This window comes from Squalius cephalus (assembly GCF_949319135.1).
Source record: "Squalius cephalus genome assembly, chromosome: 18".
In the NCBI taxonomy this organism is placed as follows: Eukaryota; Metazoa; Chordata; class Actinopteri; order Cypriniformes; family Leuciscidae; genus Squalius; species Squalius cephalus.
Window position 1 is genome coordinate 17,193,188 of NC_137139.1, and position 26,666 is coordinate 17,219,853.

At 38.1% G+C, this 26,666-nt stretch overlaps 1 protein-coding gene across 6 annotated transcripts in view; it reads right to left on the bottom strand.

The window, feature by feature from the left end:
* Positions 1-25,994, bottom strand: part of dnmt3bb.1 (DNA (cytosine-5-)-methyltransferase 3 beta, duplicate b.1) — a 52,952-nt gene extending 26,958 nt beyond the window's left edge. For 2 of the 6 annotated variants that reach the window (XM_079848155.1, XM_079848158.1), the window contains exons 1-5: positions 24,441-24,504; positions 11,163-11,261; positions 2,579-2,729; positions 1,850-1,938; positions 114-257 (exon numbers count right to left, since the gene is read on the bottom strand). In XM_079848155.1, coding sequence (XP_079704281.1) covers positions 114-257; positions 1,850-1,938; positions 2,579-2,729; positions 11,163-11,261; positions 24,441-24,446 — 489 coding nt within the window. In that variant the 5' untranslated portion in view covers positions 24,447-24,504. Of the gene's footprint in view, positions 1-113; positions 258-1,849; positions 1,939-2,578; positions 2,730-11,162; positions 11,262-24,440; positions 24,505-25,758 lie in introns of those variants that run through there. The other 4 variants (XM_079848156.1, XM_079848159.1, XM_079848157.1 and 1 more) reach the window with 4 other exon arrangements.
* Between the last annotated feature and the right edge of the window lie 672 nt (positions 25,995-26,666).

Sequence of the window (26,666 nt, forward strand, 5' to 3'; positions counted from 1 at the left end):
CTTTAATCTGCCATGAGGGTGAACTCTGTTCGTCAGCCTGGATTTCAGTGTCTGACAGACAAAACTTCACTTAAAGCATAAAGCAGCTTTGTGTGTGTGAATGTGAGCATTACCATGCTGCTGTGATCCTGTTTAATATGTCCCCTCTCTCTGTTGCAGGGTTTACTGTGAGCTGTCAGTCCTGCCTGGAAAATAGTCCTGGGACGAGGCCTTTGCCGCAGACCCGTCTCACAACCAGACCCAATGTCAGCCTTTTCCTGAAACCATAATCCCGTAACAATAAGCTGATCCATATGTCCTAGTACTGTACCATATTTATAGGTACATTTTATAGAAATAATGATTAGCGGTCAACTTTTATGGGTTTTTCAATGGCCACTAAAATCTAGAGTGCAGGGTGGCTAATGTCAGATATTAGATTATAATATTACATTGCTGAAACTAAATTAATATGATTATTTATAATGATTATTTACTTTAAATCTCTCTAAATGTATATTTTGTTTGCTGCTTATTTACACTTTTATAGACAGGAATAGTCAAGTATTTACAGGATGGGAGAAGACAAAAGTTGCATTCAAATATTGTACTAGCATGTATCAATACTTTAGACAATATAATTCCTTACACTGTATTTGATAATTTTGATAATAGGTTGGTAAGGCAAGGTTATGCACACAACAACACCTGCTCAGTCTGTAAACTATATAAATTCCCATAATCTGACCTATATCTTCAATGTTTTGCTTTGTTTTCTCTTTGCACTGGATGCACAAGCTTTGTCAGTATAGAGGAAAATCGCAGATAAGCACAAAACACAAAAGAAAATATAAGAAGTGATATATAATACAGTCGTATCTGTTTATCATCATGTATCTGATTTTAAGAGTCTTTATAGTATAGACTGGATAGCCCTTAACATCTTAAAGGGTGAAATGTTTTGTGAGTACAGATATGTATCACAACAACAAATTAATAGACGTGCATACACATGCACACAGTTTGCAGTTAGCGCATGTGTATGGCAGACTCTTTGTTTAAAAGGGCGGCAGGAATGCTGCACAATGCGTTCTTCTGCATGTTTTGCTCTGTAAATCTCATGTGGATAATCCATAGAAGTTCCATGGAAGTGATACCCAACTCTCTATGTATGTGTTTTCCTGCATCTGTTCAGATAGCCTCCATGATGCACCTGCTCTCTAATATTACGCAACCTATTGGTAAGTTATCGTGTTTCATGTGGTATTTTTATCACCATAAATGAAAAATAAAGTAGTCTATCACAGCAGAGGTGAATGAATGGAGGAATCTATGCAAATATGATTATACCACCACATTTTGAGTGTTTTGTCTTCTCAGTTATTCAACGATATATTGATTTAGCAAGAAGGTCCCCGGTTCCTGAGCCAGGAGTCCTTTCTTGTCAACGTGGGTTTCCTCCGGGTGCTCTGGTTTCCCCCACAGTCCAAAGTCATGCAGGTAAGGTGGATTGGATATGACAAATTGTTGTGTGTGTGTGTGTGTGTGTGTGTGTGTGTGTGTGTGTGTGTGTGTGTGTGTGTGTGTGTGTGAGTGTGAATGTGTCCCAGCACTAGTGCAGGGCTGTGTCAGGAAGGGCATCCGACGCAAATGTGTGTGTAAAGTGGACCCTGCAAACGAGCAGGAATAACACTAGGAAGATGGATGGATGGATATATATTTCCTGGACTAAAGCAACTATTTTTGCCCTATTTCAGCCATGTCTCCGGACACAGCAGTAAAATGGACTTTGGAATAGATGTGTCTTATTGAAGCGTTCTGTCAGTGTGCGATAAGATCAGATGTGTAAGTAAATTAAGTAAATTCTCACCTCACTATAGGAGGAATCCCAGGCACTGTCTTCCTCTGTGTCGGAGCGCTTACGAGATCTCTTTCTTCTGATGCTGTTCACGCTCTCGTCTGAAAGGTTAAGAAAGTTCATGACAAAGTATAAGAAAATTCAGACACTTTAGTTTCTATATACTGGATATTATTTTATCCTAGGCCTACCTGGTTATACGTTTTAGACACCGAAGTGATCATTTAATTTAATTAATTTAAGTATACTGAATAATAACAATTAGAATTTCTAATAGTAATATAATATTTGACAATGGAGGAGATAATCAAGCTAATTGTCTACACTCTGTAAAGTTGTTGATTACCATTGAAAATTATTTTGTAAAATAATTAAGATAAGATAAACTTTACACACTGTTCCAAAAGTATAGCCACAAGACTTAAACATACGTGTTTGAGACTAGTGTGATAGAATTGCTTACTAAAGTTATATTGAATATTGAAATTCCTGTCATAATTATGTAATGTCGCTAAACATGGTAACTTTCACATGATAGTAGTCTTAACAGTAGTCTTACTGATAAAATGACAATTCAATCAAGAAATGTAATTCACTTATCTGCTATTAAACCCTCCAAAATGACTTGCCTTATAGACTTGCATTGTAATTGCATTACTGTAGACATGATGTTTTAAGTTACTTTCTGAAGTAATTGGCAGAATGTCCCAGATGCTGAACCCAGAACATGAGTCTGTGTACCTGCGGGTGAGGCTGCACCTCCGTTCTGTTTGGGGCAGAAAGGTGAAGGTGGCTCTGCTGCAGTCAGTGGGCTGTTCTCATTGGTAATCTCCAGACCGCTGTCATTCTCTGACAATCCCTCCCCCACAGACGTGTCGCCATTCACGGCAGCCTGAAAAAATTGTGGATTATAATCTTCACAGAGTTTATAAAGATCACAGAGCGCAAACACAACATTTGGACAACTCACAATCAACAGAACTGCATCCCATGTTACCTGGCACAGCTGAATGGGTGTGTGATGGTACAAATATTTTCTGTTCTTATTCATAAAATGAATGAATTACCAGGGAAAGCAAGAACTGATAAGAATGTAAAATGTGTACCTTGAAATGCAATGTAAGTCGCTTTGGATAAAAGCGTCTGCCAAATGCATAAATGCAAATGTAAAATACATACTAATGGAGGGCAGGTCCAAAACATCTTCACAACATCACTGTCACCCCAACACATCACCAATTATGATTATTAATGAAAGGTGTAGTTATGACATTTAGCAGCATAGGTAGAAGTGTCTGGGCAATACTCACCAGCCAAACCTTGACCACTTGACCCTTTCTTTTAAGTTAACAGAATATGCATTTTTACCTACTAATAGAGGACAACTAGGGCCTGGGCCAGATTCACTAACAGCTTGTGCTTCGTTTGGCATTAAAAGAATACTGTCAGGATTTACTCAAAATACGCAGTGAAAAATGAACGCTGAAAAAGTTATTTTCGTGGCTGACTTTACTGCATATGCATTTGTAGGAGTTTCCATTTCAGATGCAAAATTTATGGGAGGAGAGTGTTCAAACTAAGGTTTGTGCTCGTCAATTTACTGGTATTTGCGCCATTATTTAATGCCCAAAAAAGCGTGTCTTAACCCATGTTGCGTTTGTGTTGTTAGTAGATTGTTAGTAGTGGTTTGCAACCCTACGCTAATTTGCGCTGCTCTTGGTAGATTGCGTTGGTCATTATGAAAATTATCATAAATTATTTATTTTTTTTATTTGACTGCATTCTTGTCAGTTTCTAAATGTTTACTTTTTGATTTATGAATTATAACAGACTGATGGGGAAAAAAAACATTATTTTGCTGTTACTTTTTTAAAATTGGTTTTATTATTATTTAACAATTTATTGCTTCTTGTTAGTTTTTATTAGTTGTCATTTTTAAATAAACATTTAACTTTTAAAATAAAGGTTTTACAACAACATCATCATCTTCTGTTATATGTGGGCCTCCATGCTCATCTATTGTACAGTATATGATATTGGTGGAGGCCCACATCAATATTCTTTCAGGGGGCCCCGAATCCTCTAGCTACGGCCCTGGTTGTCAGTACACGTCAGGCTTCTTGCGGTTTTGCCGCCATTCATTTGTACAGATACTTTTCATACACAAGAAGCATGTTCAAACCAGGACATGGAAGTGGTTGCCGTGGTAACGAACAACAATATCTTAACATGCTGACTGTAGACTAACTTTTATTTGAGGACATCTGCTTATATTAGGCTATTGGGTTTGAACTCATTGGTCCTGCGCTGCCTATTGATTCAGTTGATTTGAATAAATATGTCTATAATGTCTAACGTTGTTAAAGTGAAAACTCAAGTTTAATAAACGATGATCATAATACAAGTTTGTATGTATCACATGTACCTGACCTATTTTTAGTGGCATTCAGTATGGGATTTGACTGTTCATAGATTAAGTAGTCTAATACAAATGAATCGCATATACAGACTGTCTCCGGGGGTCGGGGTTAGACTAGTCGGTTGCAAAATTTCTTTTTCAAAATTGAAATTTGTCATTGCGGAAATCCAAATCCACAAATTTTTACTTTCATTTTAATCAAACAAATGCAGCCTTGGTGAGCATAAGATACTTCTTTCAAAAAAAAATCTTACTGACTCCAAACTATTGAACTGTATTGCAATGATTAATTATATTATTGTTTTTTTTTCCCATTAATTTTCCCTAAAGATTGTGATATTCTATTTAAGACAAAAACGGTTTAACAGTATTTATACTTGTTTAGCAAGCACAGCTGTATGATAAAGTCTCTGAATCATTTGTTTGTTTCATCACATTGATTTGTTTCTGTCACTGAAAGAAGTCCCTGCTTGGCATTTTACAGATACATTAAAAGGTTTTAGTATATTTCGTTTATGGTGCCTCTGACAAAAAGAGTGTCATTTTTGCAATTTCAAAGCAAACATATAAATGTCAAAAAGGTGAAAAATATGAATGCGATTTTTTTGTTGTTGCTTTATCACCCTCTAATGTGAACAGTGCTGAATAGGAGCAAGTGTAAATTGTGTATGTGGATGAGCAGACGAAAATTGAAAAACTACAAATCAAAAAGCAGATAACTGCTAAACATATACAAAAAAGGGGAAAAAAGGAGAGAGCACTGTTTTCTTAAAGCACATAGACAGAACATTGTGTGTTCATGAATGTGGGAACAATACAATCTGCTGTCGCATTTCTGGAACCGTCCACTGGAATGCCAGACATCTTTAATGCCACAGCTGCTTTGCAGCAGATCAGAGGTTTTGCCAACACAAACACACACACACACGTTGAGCTTCAATGTTTTATGGGGACTTTCCATAGACATAATGATTTTTATACAGTACAAACTGTATGTTATATCCCCTAAACCTACCCATCACAGAAAACTTTCTGCATTTTTACATTTTCCAAAAACATAGTAATTATTAATTATTATATAATAATTACCATTATAAGCTGTTCTCCTCATGGGGACCAGAAAATGTCCCCATAATGTAGGGAATACCTAAACCATACATACCCGAGTAAATGATGACAGAATTTTCATTTTTAGGGGAACTAGGTGCATTTTATAATATGGTTCATTTAAAAAAAAATACAATGACAAAAAAGTAGGATCGATAATCCTAATATTGAGTTCTAGCATATACATTTTTAGTTACGTCATCAGCATGATGCTTAGAAAATCTGTCTATAAATGAATGCAAGAGCTGCTCAAAATCACATAAGCATGAACAAGAGTAAACTTACATAAAATGAAACATATATTCTGTTTAAGGAGGCAAGTAGAGGCTGGAGAGGTCAAGGGGTTTATGGGCTCCTTCATTCATTCAGTTTATCTTTCTGCTGGCTCCTAATGACACCCCCTGCACTGCTCTTGCCTAAAGGGGCCCCCGGCTCAAGCTTTTGAAAGGCTGAAAAAAGTCAGCGGATCAAAACAGGTGGCTCAGATCCCCATTGATACTATGTAATAGTACACACACACACACACACACAGAGGAAAAGCAATGTGTAGAAACTCAGTGTTATTTCCCAGAGTTCTGCCATGCTTCCCAACCATGTGAACAGACACTCTCCCAAAGCCAAAGGTACAGCGGAGAGGTTCATCAGATAACAGCTCTGTTAGCAGACATAAATGATTCCAGACAAGACACAACATGAGCAAACAGTGGAACCACATGTCATGAACCTGTGGGACAACTTGTTTTAGCCAGTAAAGCCTGTTATTACTCAATTAATCCACGAGTGAAACTCAAAATGACAACACAATCTACTGAGTATTCAGCCTTAAAAGGATAGCAGGGCTCCAGACTAACATTTTTTGAGCAGTAGCATCAGTGCCACTAAGTTCTACAGATGGTGGCACCAGCACCTGATTCGGTAGTGCTGGAGGATTTTTAATTATAAAGTTCATTTATTACTTTTATTAAGAACAGTACCATGAAAAAAAAAACATTTTATAGGGAAAATTTAAATAGTCTACTCTTATGAAATGTACCATTGTTCTTCTGATGATACTGATCAATTGACCAAAAGCTTCAGTGATTATAAAGGGAGTGCTCTTAACTTGCTTTCTGTGTAATTCAGTCACAATTTGATGAAAAGTTTTTGTTTTTCATGAGACTTCCTACTTTTTCCCATATGGGAGTGGAAATGGCTAAGTCAATAAGTGCTCCTCTGCCGCCATCGACTGGTCAACCCCACCTTCCCCAGCTCCACCTGTATAGATCTGCTACAGGGGTCATTCTATGGTTGTTATGTATGCAGCAGCAGCAGCATGTCTTACATGCTCACAGTAGCATGTCTCCGTTCTTGCTCTGCAGCAGCAGTGTAGCAGATCATTCTGACAAGAATGTGTGTTCATGAATGTGCAAATACATTAACATTGCCATATCCATTACCATGCCAATCTATCCGAGAGTTGTCATATAAGAAATTTATTTTTTAGATTAACTAATCCTGAAAATTAGGCCTGAGATGCTGAGCCTACAGAGGATAGGCAGTTTGGATGGATGGATGGATGGATATCCCTTTAAATGCAAAACACTAGGGCTACAATTAAAGCAGCGCTATGCAATTTTGGCAATTTCTTCGCCGTTTTCTCACTTTTTGCTCGCGGGTTTCTCTATACTGCTCCCCCTACAGCTTCGGAATAGATATTTGACAACACTGTTGTCAAAACTCGTTGGTGACTCTCCCCCCTCCCATCTTCTCCCTCTGGTCATGTGCATTTGTCCATTGAGCCATGTCCACTGAGGTATGTTTGATACACAGAAGGCTAGCATATAAATGTTTTGATAGTGTATGTGTGCAGTGCCGTAAAGCAATTCGTTACATCGCGAGACCTGATATCACGTGACGCGATACTTCCTGACGCTGAGGCCCGCCGGCCCAAAGTTGCAAGGGTGTTTTTTCCACTCACAGGCACTAGGGGGGTGCGAGAAGACCACCATTCAACATGAAAAAAGTCATATAACCATTCCAATGACTCCAAAGCTGTTCAGTTAAGGTAAATTAAGCTAAAAAAACCTGCATAGTTCACCTTTAATGACTTGATTTTGACAATCAATTTATCTGTCAATAATTTCTCTTTTTAATCAATTAAAGTCCCACTCTGGTGAAAATCAAGTTTTTAATATGCTTTAAGACAAACCATGTGCAAAATCATTGCATGTTCTCTAATGTCACAAACTGCCTTGTAACCAATCAAGTCAACGTGGGGGCGGGCTTTAGCATATCATTAACTAAATCGGGTACATTTAGCAATGTAGCGGGTGAATGTATATGATGTATATTATGATGTTATGATGAACTATAAGTCTTTTCCACTGACATTCTGAGTTGTTCAAAGCGTTTCTAAGGATGCAGATTTTTTAGCAGGCAGCTGTCTGACTGAGATGGCGAACATGATCATGGTTTGTGTAACATTAGCAACACATTATTAGCTGTTTGATAACGTAGTTAAGCAAAAGGCTAAAAAGCGTTTACTACAGTAAAGTTGAGTGGATCTTTGAGTTGCTGTGAGTGGAGGCGGCGCTAATTTGCAAATTCATGACTACGCATATGGTGTTATGATTGTTAGATTCAAACTATTTTAAGGCATGAAGACATTTTTTTCACAGGAAAAAACATTTAATAAGGTCATTTTGGTGATCAAATATGTACATTTCTACAATGTACACACAGTATGTGCAAAAATGGAGTAAAACATACAAGCTAGGATATAAATGGTAATTAAAAAAATAAATGAAGTTCTTGTTCACATTCTTGTTCTACATTTACTCAAGCGACTCCCAGCTTGTGGTCCTTTCCAATCACCCCCACCACCCCACATTGCTTTCTGTTGGCTTTATACTGTGCTATCCAAATAAAGTGGAAAAATGGCAAAAATAAATGTAAAAAATTATACATTTGATTAAGGAAAATTTACACTGCAACAGCAAAAGACCTTTCGTAGGTTTTTTTTTTGATAAGTACGTTACTTCCTCTTGGCGTTGGTCGGCACTTGTTTTCGTTTATTTCATTGATTTTTAGTTGTCGGTCTTGGAATGTCTGAGAGGTTACATACTGTAATTGTACGTTGGTTGATGTCTCTCTGTACAGTATGAATTAGCCTTAACAAAGAATACTGTGCTTCCTTTCTGTTGCGCTCCATTTAATTGAAGTATGTGCACACTATGTGAAGTATTTGGTGTTTAACAATTGAATCACTCAGTTTCTGTCATGATGCACTGCTTTGTGAAATGGAAATTCTTGAATTATAAAAATACAATGTAACCAATGTGGTTTTTTTATAGAAATATGTTTTTTTTTCACTGTTTTCTTTGACCAGCACAAAGTCCAGACTAATTGGTAATATTTTGTCTGTTCATTTTATCATAAATAATTTATTTTAGATTTTGTTTGTTGTAGCCACATTCTTTTGGATGGAGCAACAAAAATAATTCCTTGTTCAAGAATTTTGGCCTTACATGATTGTTCCAAATAAACTTTCAAGCAAACGAATATCCTTTTAAACTAACCAATGAGGAGGTATCTTAAAAACTGTTGGCTTATAGACTGCACTGTAAACGGAGAGTGTTCCAGGATCACTTTATTTTCACGTTTAGGAAAATTCCGGAAAAAATATATTGGTGTTGTGTAGAGCTGAACGATTAATCGTTAATAGAAATCTCCATTCAAACAACCAGGCGATCTTATTCCTAAATAACAACCATTCGCCTGTCTATAAAACCTTTAATAAAATCATACCGGAACATTCAAATCTGCGTCGGAGTTACCACTGACCCAAGAGAAAGTAGTTATCATGTATAGGTATGAAACAGTTTCACAACCAGTCTTTACAACCACACAGTATCGTTATTTCTTTCACAAATATTCATATTATCACATAAGTACTGGGATAATAGTTTATAATTCGGATATAAACACTGACGTCAACGGAAGCGATCAAAATAGAGTAAATCACTTGGCACTTCAAATAATGATTGTATCATTACATTGTTAAAACCAGGTGGTGACAAGTGACTGTTAAAAATGTATTTGTCATTGAGTCATTCATTCAAGAGATTTGTGCGCTGATTCATCCAGTAATGAAACAAGTGAAGTATTTATGACTCTTTTATGACTTAAAGTCATTTAAGTCATTTAATCATTCATTCACACCCTTTAAAAAAAAAAAGCCAATTCATTCAGATTGATTAAACATTTTAAATAACATTTTGTCAGAACCTCTAGTAAATTACATTCTATTTTATATAGTTATAGTATCTGTATATAGTATCTATATTATATAGTATCTGTTCGCGGGAGAATCGTGATCTGTTTGAAAAAAAAATTCATCTAGAATCATGCAGCTCTAGTATCGTGACAACTCCACACCACAGACTTCCATTTCTGTCGGTTCATTACAAACTACTAGACCAGATGAAATTGTTTTCTGTGGTAACCGACAGCCTGTGACAAATGGTGTCAATAGCTTTAACCTGTATTTAACCCCAAACATTCCTTTAAGTTAAAAAGAAATAGGCTAATGATGTTCAGAACAGAACAGACATGCTGCAACAGAGTAAAAGGAGGTCAGAACCATTTAAGACGTCTCATAGAACAGATTTGTTGGAACAGACTAGTTTCAGTTGTGCTCAAAATGAGATGGCACATGCTCTTGGGCGTCTGAATGGCCAGTGTGCTCCTCTCTCCTCCCCGGCCAAGCAGCTGGTCTGTGGGATTCAGAGCACTTCCTCAGCCAGGTGCAGCGTTCAAAGAGCCTGCTCTCTCTCACTTTATCTCTCTCTCTATTTGCACTCTATGGAGTGCAGGACCAGAAGAAAGTAAGCGGTCTTGCCTCATTTACAGTCGTAAAGAATATGTAGAAAAATCCGTTAGAAAATCAAAATTCAGGGCAAAGTTGATTAGAGCTGTCATAACAAACCTGCTAGAGCAGCTCTTCTGTTCTCAGAAGCAGATACTTTCATTTTTCCTCTCTCTCCCCTTTCTCTAATCTCCTAAATTCCACTGCACGTTTGGCCCCATTTTGAACCCAAAACACCAGAGATGAATGGGACACCCACACCAATCCAATCTAGGTGAGAAAAGTGTCAAACAGATGAGTGGTTTTTGAAGTGAAAGTAAGGCTGATATAATTTAAGTGATGCAGATATCACTGGAACTAGGGTGGATGTTGGATTTTCAGCAAATAACGGTCAAAGCTATCGCATTATGTTGGAATAAACGGCACTAAGGTGCGGCAACATTTAACATTTGTTGTGAATTTTCACATTTCCAGTCATTTTAACAGGAACGTGTGTGATCTGGAATTTTTTCTTGAGGGCAAAGGATTTCCAGTGGGTTCAAGTTGGTCAAGTGAAGTCACTGTGCTGACCAACAGAAATAGCTTGTTATGAAAGTGACTTGTGTGTGAGTTTAGCTTTTTTGCATTGCTACACTACTGACAATAGACATTTTAGCCTGCAAAATTTCAGAAAAATTGCACCTTAAGATTGCACAATATAAAGGAAAAATGCAATAAACTTGTCTGCGTTATGCCATGAAACAAGTGCACAAGTCATATGGACTACTTATGATGATACTTTTATAGTGATTTTGAACGCTTCAGTCACCATTCATTGTAATTGGATAGAGAAGAGCAACACGATTTCTTCAAAATTTCACCTTTTGTGTTCCCCAGAAGAAGAAAAGTGAGTAAAAAGAGGGTAAATCATGACAGATCCTAACTGCTCTCCCAACACTCTTCTTCCATCTTACCGTGGCAGTCATCTTGTCACTTTCCGCCATTATAGCGGAGGAGTACTTATTGGATGGCATCACTACTTCTGTCGTCTTTTTTATTTCTTCCTCTTTATCCTGTCAAAAAAGAAACAGACTTGAATAAATGATAAAAAGAGGCAAAACAGAAAAGAATGAACCCAATATGACTCAAATATTGAAAAACATAAGCATGCACTAGCATATGCATGCTCCTCTGAGAAAAGATTAATGGATATTTGTTTTAGTCTTTAACTAAACATTGACCTCTGTCTCAGCTAAACATGTTGTCATATTTGCCCTTAGGAAACAAGCACTCAAACTTCCTTCAAGAACCATTAATAGAAAAATGGGTCAAATAATAATGACTTCATCATTCTAAAAAATCATTAAACAATCAATGACACAGTAGATTCTTCAGAAAGCTAACAGTATTGATCTGTATCTACTCAGCAATATGTTGCAGTTAAGATTAGGTTTTACCTCCAGTTTCTGACCTACCATGTTTGTTTCAGGCAATGATATGTAATGATTGTCTAGGTAAGTCTAGACAAAAATCATCTGATGTTATATTTCACCTTAATAAGATAATTAAGGCCACTATATTAAAGAAATGGTTCGCCAAACATGCAAATTCTGTCATTATTTGATTACTCTCACCCTCAACCCCTTTTGTTGTATGGAACAGAGCAGTGAACAGTTTTTCAGTTTTTCTCAATCCCTTTGGCTCATTTAATGAAACTGTCTTAACTGTAAGTGCAATTGTCCTAACTGTTTTACAGTATGGGAACTTTGTTGCATGTTTGCAAAATGTAGTAACTCACTCAAAACATTTAATTCACTGACTGTCAGTTTTGTCTAGCTGAATGCTACTGTGTATCACACTAAGCTTTTCTGATACAGATTTGATCAGTTGGTAACATTTACTGGGTAAAGTAAATCAATGTGAAAGCAATGTGTCACAGTTGTGTTCTGTTAGTTTGTTTTCATTGGACTTGTCTGCCTGTCATCATGTCACGTGTCTTCTTCACTGTCATTATTAGTTCAGTTGTATCACTTGTGTCTAGTTCATCATCATCATCTACATCATCAGTGTTCTGTTAATCAGTGTTCATCTGTGTTGTATTTAAGTTCCTTCAGTTCAGTCTTGGTCCGTTATTTGTTGTACTAGTGTGTGTGTACCTGTTGGAATTGCTATTTAGTAAAAGTTTGTATTGGAGCCTTTTTGCCTTCTCATCTTCTTCTGCACCACACCCTGACACAATGTGTTCCATGTAAACTAGGCTTGCTGCAATAGTCGATGTTATGGTGTTCAGCCACACACGATTACATCACTTTCCCATTGCGGCACCGCCCCCTGCCGTCATTAGAGAACGGACACTGCACTTAAAAACTGAACACGTCAGCTCAATTCAGTTTGTGCCGAACAAGAGTCGCAACACAGATCAGCAACAGGACTCAGATTTCATTTATCAGCATGGTATATGCCGTGCTTATTCGTTTTGTTAATAAAAGTTTTGTTTAATATAACTGAGTTTGTCATGGTACTGTTTTGTTGTTGTGTTTTTCATTAAGAATAATAATGGACCCACCATTCAAGCAATATCCGCCACAAATTCGAAAGCGATAGTAAAATGCACATGGCTGCATGCGCATTTAAGCAATTTGTAAACATTATCTGTTAAATGTATGGACATTTCCTTTAACCATAAAACACAATGCAATGCGTAATTCAAAATACAGGTAAAATAATCAGTACAGATAATTCAATTTCATATAAAGATAGTGACGCGCAAAATAATTGAAAATAATGAAATAAAATAACTCGATTTTATCACTGGCATTAGCTTTTATTTAACATAAATGATGCCAAAAACAAAACTCTGAGGATACTTAGACTTAGTAAGACACAAACAGAACAACCGCTATAATTTGAAGATAATGGACAAATGAACTGAACAAAACACAGGGCTTAAATACACAGAAACTAATGAACAAAATGAACATCAGGTGTAAATCTATGAATAACCATGGAAACAAACTGAAAGCAATGAAACTTAACTAAAACCCACACAAAACAGGAACAAACACAATGGACCACTTGCACTGAGCTTCGTGACGCACTTCCGTTTGTAAATAGTATGTCTCACTTATTTCCGGTTATGTTTACTTTCAATGTACTGTGGTCAATGAGTTGAACAAACGCCACCTAAAAATGAGTGTCCGCAATAAGATTGAAAAATTTGCCAATTTTTATTGACAGGAGAAGGTATATTCTGATGTTTACTGTGTGCAGAATTTTCCAAACTTATCGGAACATGAAGTTTTAATTCAACCCAAGCCGATCTGAGAAAGCAGCGGTTGTTAAAAATACGCCATTATTTCACCACAGGGTGTCAGTGTTTGTCTGAACTAGTGACTGCGACGCTGAAGTGTATGAGGAACAGATGAATAACATCAGTACGAACCACGAACATTTATTTATTTGGATTAAATATTTTAATCATTCTATGTAATTTTTCAATGTCAATCTTTTCACTATTTACATGTTTATGCCCAAAATGCTATAATATTTAAAGTAGTTGACTGTCATTCTCCTCTACGCTGTGTACGTTATTGATTAAATAGCCTAGCCTATTTAACATCGTTACAGGCACCTCACAAGCATTCATTCATTCAACTATTTTAAAAGACTGGAATAAACACCAGCGCACACAAGCAATCCTTTTAATAGTCAATTTCATTTAAAAATGTAAACCCAACAGGTATGAAATGTCAGAAAGAGAAAAAAACTGTTAATGAGAAGACGAGCATATTCACCTTATTCCGCCCCGCCCACTTTTACTTCTGTCCAGTTACTTCCGTTGTAAACCAACTTCCGGTTTAGCGGACCCTCATTCAATTTCGAGGAGAACTGCAGAGAAGTCTCACTGATAAAATGTCACATAAGATAAGCTAATTTGTGCCAAATGTGCTATGTACGTGTGTACCAACAGCACAGCAATGCACTGTTTCTCGGGGTAATTTTTAAACGACTTTTAGGTGTTTATATGACCCGTCTGCCTGTCTGATCGCAGCCCGGCCGATGTGTAGTGTTTAGCCTACATTAGCCACAAACATCTAATGTTGTAATGGTCTCACTACAGGACACATACACATGCTATACCTTGTTTGAAAGCTATGGTCCTCTAGTATTCAGTCGCTGGATTTATTTTACAGCCATTACTTGTGTTAGAGATCAAACCATAAGAAATTGCAGTTAGCTAAGCTAACGTTACCCTCTTGTTCATCTAGTTGAGGCTCTACTTTCTTTCTACACCAGTTCGTGGCTATTTTTTTCTCATCTGTTGGAAAATGCAAATGTATCTGGTGATTAAGCAAACAAACTGTGGTGTAATAATGTTTCAAACTTTACATGTAGTAGTGTTTGTGCACATCTTCATAACTAAGTAATAGCTATTAGAAAGACACAGCTATTAAATAATTTGATTGTGGCATTGTTTCAAAAGCTTCAAGTGAAATGTACTTTAGTACGTTGCAGCAGTTGTTAATAACCATAGGCCAACGCATTTGGCTATAATATTATAGTCTATCTACTTATATCAAGACAGATAACAGATTGGACCAGGGCAAACAAAGCGCTAAGTAGCTAAACCAGGAAGTGAGATTACGCGGATGGCGCCACCCAGTGCTACTTCCGGAATAAGGTGAATAGGACTGCTGCACTTAGTGGATAAATATATTTAGCCTATTTATTATTCAGAATGCACAGTTGGAAAGAAAATATATGTATAGGAACATTTCAGCAGGCTCAAGATAATTAAAACAGATCATTATTCATTGTTTTAATCAATTGGCAGCCATAAAACATAGTGATAATTTGCATTCTCATGTATGTAGGTGCGCTGAATGCTCTAACCGGAAACTCCCGATATGTACTAACTAGAACGCGGAAGAAGTTGTGCAAGTAGTCCATTACCAGTAACATATCCCCCCCATCAAGAATGCATGTCCTTGCGCTTCATTGACAACAATAATAAACGAATGAGCCCAACAGAGAAGAGGATGCAAAGCAAGCAAGAGAGATTGCCACAAGGACCAGGGAGGAGCTGAAGGCTGGGAGGAACCCCCAGCAGGACAACCAGGACATAGGCCCACAGTAGAAACCAGGAGGACTACCGACTGAGGCAGAGCTGCTGGCGGTGGAGACCCAGGCGGAGCCGAAGAGCCGACACAGAATGTCCAGGTGACCAAGGCAGAGCCATGGGGACGAGCAGCCGAGACGAAGCCAGGGTGCCGAAGGACTGAGGCATAGCCGGTGTGCCCGAGGACTGAAGTGAAGCCAGAGAAAAGAAGGAAGCCCGACGAAGCAAAGAGTGTGGAGGGATGAGTCACTGACGAAGGCCCATAAATCCACGGCCACGGCAGATTATTTCGGAACGGCTTTGCTGGCCAACATGGAACAGACAGATTTCTCAGGAACGGCCTCGCTGGCCAACGCAAAAAAGGCAGATCATTCAGAAACGTCTTCTCTGACATTAGATCAGCGGTTCTCAACCGGTGGGCCGGGGCCCACTAGGGGGCCTCAGCAAACTTCCACGGGGGCCAAAGGATGAATTAAAATATTCATATTATTATATAATTATTAATACAATTAATTAGTTAATAAATTAGTTAGTTAATAAGTTAACTAAATGAATCTAAACCAATAACATAAAATGTAGACTTTTTTTTTTTTTCCTCAATAACTATTGTTTCCCTAGCCTAGAAATCTAGACGCACCCTAGCGGCAGCAAAATGTATTTAGCAGCCAGGGCAGTCTAGCAACTCTCCATTGACTTTTGAGCTGCAAAAACCTAAATTGGGTCAGGCCAATCACGTCGTGTATAGAGTAACATAATGACGACAGAGTTGCAACGGTTCCCTGCCACTTGAAAACAAAGAATGGCGGAGCTGCTGGAGAACAGTCTTTCGAATCGGCTTTGTCCGCGACTCTGGAGGACTTGGAGTTGAGTTTTTCTTTGAGAAAAGAGCAAAGAACGGCACTTAAGTCATTCTTAAAAAAAAGAAGATGTGTTTGTAGTTTTGCCGGCCAGATTCAAAAGTTGAATCTATCAACTAACGTTAGCTCCGCTGTTGGGAAAACGCTCTGGTTGGTTGAAGCGCTGTCCTATTGCATGCAGAGGGAATTTGAAAGACAGCCGTCTCGGATTGAGCCGTGTCTATGGTGAGTTGCCAGACCCAACATCTTGATGTAGGTCTGGATTGCCAGGCTATTGTTTCCCAGTTTCTTCTTTTAAAAAAAAGATTAAAAACAAGCAGCTTTGTCATAATTATACTGGAGGAAATATCATATCTTTTGGGGGAGGGGGGCTTTGAGAATTGTAAGATACTTACAATTAGTAAGACACTTGTTAGATAACTTACTTAGACTTAGTAAGACACGAACAGAACAACCAGTATAACGTGAAGATAACGGACAAGTGAACTAAACAAAATACAGGGATTAAATACACAGAAACTAATTAATGACATGAAAGTCATTAATCAATGAAGGTGTATATCAAAATAACCATGGAAACAAACCGAAAGCAACTTATACCCACTCAAAACAGGAACAAACACAGATTACCCGTAAAAGAAAGTACATTGGCCTCAATTTTTATGGACTTTTCTTAGAGTGCAGAGATCTAAACTTATTGTTTTGAAAGAAAAAAAATGCGAGAATTGACAGTTCGCAAAGACCCACCCCCTTTAGTTACTGTTACTATGTCCGATAAGCCATGCCGCTCTCACGACGTGAAAAATACATCGCGGAGCAAAGAGGACACAGACAACGCGCTGACAGACAGGATAGACCAGGTTACTTTTGATATGAAACAAAGATTTGATATTTTTTTTAAGAAATTTAAACAATAAATACCGTTTTGTGGCTCATTAATGTGTCGTAACAGATCGCTATAGCGCCTCAGGAAAAGCTGCTCGTGAACCGATCATCTCTTCCTTCTAGTTAATTTACAGCATCAAATAAACATAAATGAACATCAGAAGGAATGTTGTTTCAACCGCGGAAAGACGTCAGTACAAACCGTTTTTTAGCTAGAATTTTACTTTGTAACGTGTTAAATATGAATATTTTTCTTACACAAACTCATAGTTTTGCTTCATCAGGCCTTTATTAACCCACAGGAGCCGTTTGGAGTTCATTTACGATGGATGGATGCACGTTTTTGAGCTTCAATCTCTTGGTTGCAATCCACTACCTTTATAAAACTTGGAAGAGCCAGGATATTTTTTTATATAACTCCGATTGTATTCATCTGAAAGAAGAAAGTCATATACACCTAGGATGGCTTGAGGGTGAGTAAATCATGGTCTAATTTTCATTTTAAATTGAACTAATCCTTTAAACTACTAACTCTCCTGACTGCTTTGTCGGACAAAATGGCGGAATCGGCAGATGGCGGATTATGATTGGTCAGATCGCCTGTCAATCAAAGTCCCTGCGAAGGGTGAATTGAGCCAGTGATTTTTTATTTCTTTAATTCTTTTTTTAATTAATTTTAAATACATTTTTAAATTTCACCTAAGAAAGAAAGTCAACTAGGTTAGGAACGACATGAGGGTGAGGAAATTATGACATAATTTTTATTTTTGGGTGAACAATCCCTTTAATACTTTCATGCTTAGTATCATTATTTATGTTCTTCTGTAGTTCATAAAAATCCCACAAGTAACACAACAGTCATTAGTCATTCATACTTTCAGATCACAGCTGTTGTTCATGTTACACCCTGAGGCCGAGAGTGGTGAATGTATTTCTGTCATTATAACTCATAACTTTTTCCCATCCCTTTGGAAGGCAGTTTTTTTCTAGTCTATATCACAGTTGCTCTCCACTTTGTCCTCATATCCGTCTTCCTGATCTTTCAATTTAGGCTTTTTTTTAAAGAAATACATCAAACGTTTTTTGCCAAAACCTTTTTTACCTTTTGTAGCCATTCTACACTCTCTCTGTTCTGTCTGTTTTGGAGGATAAACGTTGTTAAATTAGACCTTCTTTATTGCATCAAAATTTGTTATGTAACAATACTGATTACTGTAATATATTTCCATAATAAACATTGCTATATGGATAAGTAATAATAACTTTGGCTGTGCTCTAATGCAGTGGTTCTCAACTGGTTAGGCCATTGGACCCACATTTTCCCATGGACATTAAGCTGCAACCCTTTTTTTTTTTTTTGGAATTAGACCTATATGGGCCATTCTACAGAATTGGTGCAAACTGCTGTCCCACAACCAAAAAACACATTTAAAAAGCATTTAAGTATTCAAATCTTAGATTTTTACAAAGATCCTTCTATTATCTATTGAATCCCACAATAATATTTAAAATATCAGTAAGCTTAAAGGGATACTTCAGGATTTAGCATTAAGCTTTGTATTAGTAGAAAACCTGTAGTATTTTCGAATTACCATGCTTTCCACCCTCATATCCCCCTGAGAGGAGAGATTTATGTATTTTTTGACTGGAAAAAATCCTCCGATGACGCAAAAATCGTCATTTTGCGTCATCGGAGGATTTTCTGGCCAGAGGCTAAAGACTACAGCCAGTAGATGGCGTTGTTCCGCATATTTTCAACCCGCCCATAGAGGGTGGGATCTCACTCACAGAATGTACACACAGTGTCAGCCGTCTTTCTTTGGAAGCTAAGCTAGCAGGCTCTTGTTCTGTGGAGAAAGCTGAGTAGAAGGAGAAAGCTGAGTAGTAGGAGAAAGCTGAGTAAGTAGGGGTTACCATCCTCCTTTTCCCGGACTTGTCCGGCGGGCGAGATCGTTCAAAATGTCCGGGATTCGGCTTTTGCTTTCTGCGGTCGCCATTCATTGTTTACATGCACACCTTTTGTTTCAATCTAACTGAATTCATTCCGATCGGTGAATCTGAATGTAGTGTTTACATGAACGCTAAACAAGTGATCGGTTGATGTGCGTTTTAACATTGCTAAGAAAATTCCCGCACCTCCGTGAGAGATACGAGACCGGCGCGTCTCAGTAATGACGCCACCGGCCTCGCGCCGTTCTCCCGCAGCCGTCAGCCTCGTCCTGCTCGCCACAGTAAACATAATGAATGGCGACTGTAGAACGCAAAAGCCGAATCCCGGACATTTTGGGCGATTCCGAAATCCCAGGCAGACTCGTCACGGAGACTCACTGGTAGCCTAACCTTGTTTTCAACTGCGCTCTCTTACCGGTAGGCGTGGCTTGGGAGTGGCCTCCTAGGGCAGCGAAGCAAGTGCATTCTGGGAGTTGTTGTCTTTCATCCACATAAGCCAAAAATACATTTTCTGGCTTTTCTCAGTCTAGAAAGCTCCAAATTAAAAAATTTCTTCACACTACTTCTACATAAATGACCTATTTTAAATACACATTCATCTTTCCAGAGGTGAAGTATCCCTTTAATATATATATAATCATCATTTATTGGGTACTTTCAATTGGGAGGTGGCTGTCCCGAACAATCATGACCGAAACATGTCATCATTGTCATTAGTATCTTAGTATGTTTTAGTAGGGTTTTATTATGCAAGTTAAAATTCTGTAATGTGATGTGGTTGCTACCATTAATGTCACTACCGAAAATGTGCCGTCACGACCAAAACATGCATGTTTTGTCTAATAATAAGGTATATTGAATTATCAGCTAAGATGTTATTATAGTGATTGTAATGAATCCTTAACTTTGAAATCAGTATGATTAACTTAATGCCTTTTACAAAGAAAGATTGGATTTCAAAATACAACAAATCTTATAAATTACACTTGAAATATTGTCAAAATTGTAATTGTTATTGATTTACCTGTGAAAACTTTTTTTTTTTTTTAAATAGCAAAGAAGGTAGATGTAAACAAAATATAATAAATAGGTCAATATAAGCCTTCTTATTAAATTATTTATTATTGTGTTTCGGTAGTGACAAATTTGGGGAGAGGAAAAATATTCCTAAACTTTCTAAAAAATACAATATGATAATTAACTGCACAATTACTAGAAATGTGTAACTTGGATATTATACAATTTGCATACAAACAAAATTTGTGGAAAAAGACAAAAAGAAAATTCAAGGCGTTTCCAACTCTGACTTTGAACCAATTCTGTAGAATGGCCCGTATAGCCTATATACTGTATATAAGAATATGACACATACTGATGATGAATAAAGAGTATAAGGTAAGACTATTAAATAGCAGTTCCAAAATAGTTTTTGTTAATACAAATAAGTTGGTATGTGAGACCACAGTCATTTAGAAATATAGTTGCAAATAACGTTAGAATAATGTTAAAAACACTGACATAAAACTTCACATCTTCACACAGCAATCGCGGCCTCACTTGCAACACGCTCTCAAGCCCCGTTAAATGTTCTAGCTTCTCGCAGCGACATGAATTGCAAACACTCATATGAAGTTGTTTAAATGGCTAGTTAATCATTCAGAGAGCTTGACATTTTATTTTTGAATATAAAAAAATTACCAAGGTCCGGACCTCATGACCTCATAGCTGGCTAAGGCCATGGTCACAGCCTGTATCAGACATGCACACTGGATCTGGAGAAAGTGACAAGCCACATTATGCAAACAGGACACATACAGGGCATCCAGGTGCCTTCTACAAGCAATGGCTAAATGACATAGTGATTAAGTCTGCAGACAAGCACATGCAAGTACTTGCACAAATAAAGACATTTACTTCCTAACTTCTTCTATGGATCTCATTTCAAGTCCATTATTTAAGTGACAATGCGTTCATTTTCCTTATAGGTCCTATAAACACACATACTCCCTCCACAGCCCAGTGGGAGAACTGAGAAAACCTGTGAAGGTGAATGAGATTGAATACAATAAGAGGCCACATCAAAGGTCTGTATGAATGACAGAGATCGTGGACTGAACTTAATGTGAGCACGGTTTATGAATTAATGCAGTTTTTTTGTGTTTGTGTATGTGTGTTTGTCTATGTTTCAAATTCTATTATGAATAATAATAAATAATAATAAAAAAGTTTCCTCAAGTACTGTAAGTTTAGGGAAGTCTAAAAATGTGGTCATTTCGAATAGTTTGCTTCAATCCGATGAGTGAACAAATCACTAAAAATTTGCGATAAAAGTGGCAGAAGCAACATATCTCTTTTTCCATATTGTGACGTACATTCAGAATTATCGAAAAAGAAAAAATTTTATTACGGGGACTTGGTTCAATGCATCTGTTGTTGATTGGTTTTTGAGATATGTATTGCATAACAATTGAGACAGATGAACGCAAGCTTGAGGGGTGGGGTTTAAGCAGACTAAATGATTGGATAAGTCCTGCACATGTCACCAGAGAGAAGTCTGACACTTTCAACAAGAGGTCCAGTTAAAGGAACACTGCACCGTTTTTTGAAATAGGGCTTATTCACCGTCTTTCCTACATTTAGATAGGTGGGCAAATGCATTTTTGTCTCAGTGCATGCATTGTTTTAGTTTGGCAGCGCCGCCGATAGCTTAGCTTAGCATAATGAATGGAATCCTTTGTTGCCAGCTAGCATGTCATGAGTAAAAGTGATAAAAAAAAAAAAAAAAAAAAAAAAAATTACTTCTTGTGGCCTGCGTATTCACAACGAGTACAAATAGCAATGCAGATTAAGACTAGGCGATTTCCTAGGCAGATATTGACATGGGACTATATTGGGGGGAAGCACAGGCGAAGCACTGCTACTTGGGCGCAGAGATATCACACAACACCTGAAATCCCCCAACTTCCGTCAACATACCAGCGTGAATAGTAGCCGGCTAATTTCCTACAGTACATGAATGGTGATGAACATGGCGGATTTTGTGAGAGACGAGGAGGGTGACTTCTCAGACAGTCAAGAGCCAGAACCATACCTCTATTAGGGCTGCACGATATGAGGAAAAGCTGCGATGTGCGATAACATTGTTTAATATTGCGATGACGATATGACTTGCAATAAGTATTCAAATGTGAATGTTAGCTATACTGTTCTCCTATGTCTTAGTGCTTTAATAGGTTCTTTGCATGTTAGGTCAAACGTTTATTACCTGCCTGGTTCAGATTTCACGATTTTAGCGCGATTTTGGCACGATCTGTTTGACGTAGGGTGTCGTGGGAATTCGTAAACGACAATGGGTGTCGGGACGCAAGATTCGATCGTTTCATCTCGTATAGTGTGTCATAGTGGGCGACAACCTACGTCGCGTCTGCGATGCTTCAGGACATCACGACAGAGAGACTAGCATGTTTAATTTTTTAACGTTCCTCCACGACGGGTTGAGTATGTGAGCGAGAGTGCGAGCAACAGTGAGTGTGTGTGTGCGCCAGTGAGCGAGTGTGTGTGTGTGTGTGTGCGCGCAAGTGAGTGAGTGAGTGAGCGCGAGTGAGTGAGTGAGCGAGGGACAGTGAGTGTGTGTGTGTGTGTGTGTGTGTGCGTGCAAGTGAGCGAGAGTGTGTGTGTGTGTGTGTGTGTGTGTGTGCGCGCGAGTGTGTGTGTGCGAGTGAGTGAGTGAATGTTTGCAAGTGAATGTGTGTGCGTGTGACGGCAGTGGCACGTGATGACTGGTTGGAAAGCAACGTGTAGTCTGAAATGTTTCTTGTCCACGACACGACAAGATTTTAGGAGTCAAAATCATGTAATCTGACACCATGACTATTGTAAATACACAAAAATCGTATTATCTGAACCAGGCATTATTCATTGTGTCAGGCTGTCTGTTTGCGATGTGTTTATCGCGCGAGTTCATATCGCGATGACGATGAAAATTCGATGTATCGTTCAGCCCTAACCTCTATGAACCAGATTTTTCAGAAGAGGAGCTGTGTGCTTTGGAAATAGAACGACAGGAGGAGGAGGTTGCGATCGCTCAACAGCCTGAGGACGTGAGGATGAGAGTCAACACGAACTGGTGGTGAGTGTGATATCTCTGCGCCCAAGTAGCAGTGCTTCGCCTGTGCTTCCCCCCAATATAGTCCCAAGTCAATATCTGCCTAGGAAATCGCCTATTGGTAATCTGCATTGCTATTTGTACTCGTTGTGAATACGCAGGCCACAAGAAGTAATTGGTTTTTCTTTTTTTTTCTTTTTTTTTATCCCTTTTACTCATGACATGCTAGCTGGCAACAAAGGATTCCATTCATTATGCTAAGCTAAGCTAGTGGTGGCGCTTCCAAACTAAAACAATGCATGCACTGAGACAAAAATGCGTTTGCCCACCTATCTAAATGTAGGAAAGACGGTGAATAAGTCCTATTTCAAAAAACGGTGGAGTGTTCCTTTAAGACATTTAGGCCCGATTTCACAGACAAGGCTTGGACTAAGCCAGGCCTTAGTTCAATTAGGATATTTAAGTATCTTATAAATGTGGCTTAGAAAAAAATATATATTACTGGTGTGCATCTTGAGACAAAACCAATTTCAGTTAAGACGGCTCAAACAAGCATTTTAGTTTGGGATTAAGCTTGAGCCTTGTCTGTACAACAGGTGTTGTGCCGAATATCGACCCCCGCCAAATTATTACCCCCCTAGAATTGGTAGGTTTAGGATTAGTTGTGGGGGAGGGGTTAGGATTAGGGGGAGGGGTTAAGATTAGGGGTGGGGTTAGGATTAGGCAATCAGGTACTGACTTCAACGAGGGGGGTAATAATTTGGCAGGGGGTCGAAATTCGGCACAACACCGGCCATTTAATTAAAATGATGAGGTCAAAATACATTTTAACATGCATTAAAAAACATGCACTTGGAAGAGGATACAAAACAACGGTTTGGTCACAATTTGGACATCGCTAGTTTCTTTCAACGTGAATGCAGCTGTGAGCTGACAGAAAATAAAGCGAGTTATGAATGAACGACTTAAGTTTGGAACATCAATAAAAGCCAAGAGAGTGACACGTAATTCGAACTGGCCGTATCGTTCTTAGTTCAGTGTGCAGTCTCATTGTTACTAGAGTTTTGATTGAAGTCTGAGTCATTTTTATGCAGCAGCGCAAAACCATAGTGACGGCGCGGCATTCCTTCGAGAGGCCCCGCGGGCATTGAGCGCGCGCTCCGCCGTACAGTCTACCATCGACAATTAGCACGTTACCCTCGCTCAGATGCACGCTCGACTCAACTCACTTTCACCCCGCTGCGGAATTCACCTGCACTATTACACGAGCTCACATTTCTATTGCTTTAAAGGAATAGATCACCCAGAAATGAAAATGATGTCGTTCATTACTCACTCTCATGTTGGTCCAATTCTAGTATGTGATTATCTTTGTTGTGCGGACCCAAAAATGAGAATGACAGCCTCATTTAGCATTCACTTTCCTTCTACAGAAAAAAAGATGCAATAAAAGTGAACGATGACAGAGTTTGTCATTTAGTCCCTAACTGACTAACATATCATTACGTGTTCCACAGAAGAAAGAAAATCATAAAGTTAGGGTATGTAAACCGAACTTTCGGTAGCACTTTATTTTACAGTCCTGTTCCCCATGGGCATACTATGTACTCATTACAATAATAGGTAGTAACAAGGTACTAACCCTGAACCTGCACCTAAACCTAACATTAATCCCTGACTGTAGTTATCTTATATTACCCAGAATTTTCTTAAGTAGCCTAAGTACATTGTAAGTATGTACTGTAAAAAAAAGTTGAAACGAACTTTCATTTTCGATTAAATTTAAATACATTTCCATAGGCCTAAGTGAGGAATTTACGTAGAAGTATAAAAAATGTGTCCATTATTAATTATGGAAAAAAGTGAGATTTTGTCACAACAGTAGGGTTACTGTTAGGGTTTAACCGTAGGGTTTTACAGTAGTGTTACTGTTTTGTTACTGTTGTGACAAAATCTCACTTTTGCAACATAGCCTAATTAATAATGGACACATTTTTTTGAAAGTGAACTAATCCTTTAACCCCCGTGACGCTGTTACTAAAACGTCTTGACGTCAATGAAATAAACCGGTTTCTAAAATGGCTTACAGAATTTATTTGACTTCGTTTATCTACTTATTCGCAAAGTTGGTTTCTTTCTGGAGGGGAAAACGGTGACAAATTTAGAATGGGCTTCAATTACTTTTGCCATCTAACGCTACTATTTTAATCTGTGAGGAAAGCCCACTCTCTGTAGCCTACACTGCATCTTCACTAAACATCTGGATTTCTTGACAACGTGGAAAATTTGATTAAGAAAGTCTAACAAATAGAAATTAATTGGGAAATGCGCACAAAACACCTAATACCTCAAACCGGCAATGTAGGATAATGAGGAATAAATCTCAGAATCTTCCCCACGCCACTTACATAATCTCCAATAAGACAAGCTTCCAGCACGCCTCAGCCATGCACGCTCGACAACCACACACTATCTCAAGGTTTAACAGAACGAAATTCAACATTCTAGTTACATATAGATCTGTTGGTTAAAGTAAGTAATATAAAACTAAGTTTGAGCAAGTCTATATCATCAGACATGTGCGGTCATGCTGCACTTGAACTCTCCCCGAGAACGCGCACTAGCGCTCCATGCAGAAGAGGCATGAAACTTACCTGTCTCTGGAGAAGTGTTATTGAAAAAACGCTTGAGAGTAGAGGTTGAATGTGCAGTTATAGTAGTCCACTGTCCACTGCCAAGGTACCAAGGTATGTCACACTAATCTTTGCAAGTACACACGCCTATAGACCCTTAGGGTGAATATGTAAATGGAGTCTCGTTCACAAGATCCGCTCGGTCTTTTGCCTCTACACTCAGGCGTGACTTTTCCCGGGTCTCGAATCGCACTCCCACTGAATAAAAGCTACTTTTACCTCCTACTGTTTAACCCTTTCTCAGGATTGGATGAGATAGGTTTGCCATGCACGTGTGCTGTACGATTCTATTCTGTGCATATAAAATATGCATGTTGTGGTTTTTTTTATTGGATTGTTTGAAACATATTTTTTAGGCCTGTATGTTGCCTATTTATAATGTTGGAACTTATTAAATATCTACTTTGTATGTTGACCATAGTATAATATGTGTTGTTATAGCTTACATATATTTTAGAGCATGGAGGGGAGCAACTGACAATGAACAAACAATGAATGTGCCCAATTTCTGAGAAAAATATAAAAAAATTGGACCCTGTAAAAACTCAGGTCAAGTGACTTGGTATAAAACCATGGTCCCGCAAGAGATGTCCTGTTCAAACAAACTAACAAACATAGTTTATGGCATTGCATTAGATTTTGCCAGAGTAATATTGATAGCCTAATTTTTTTTACATATGAGATACAAACTATACGATGAAAATATAAGCAATATTTTGAATAAAAACACGAAATGCTATTATGTGAGACCTGATGTTTTGGAAAATAGCAATACATTCATTTACTGAGGTATGTTATGCTGCTGCCCATTTAAGGGTTAATATCATGGCACATATTTTATAGCCCGAATGAGACGAAATATAATCAGT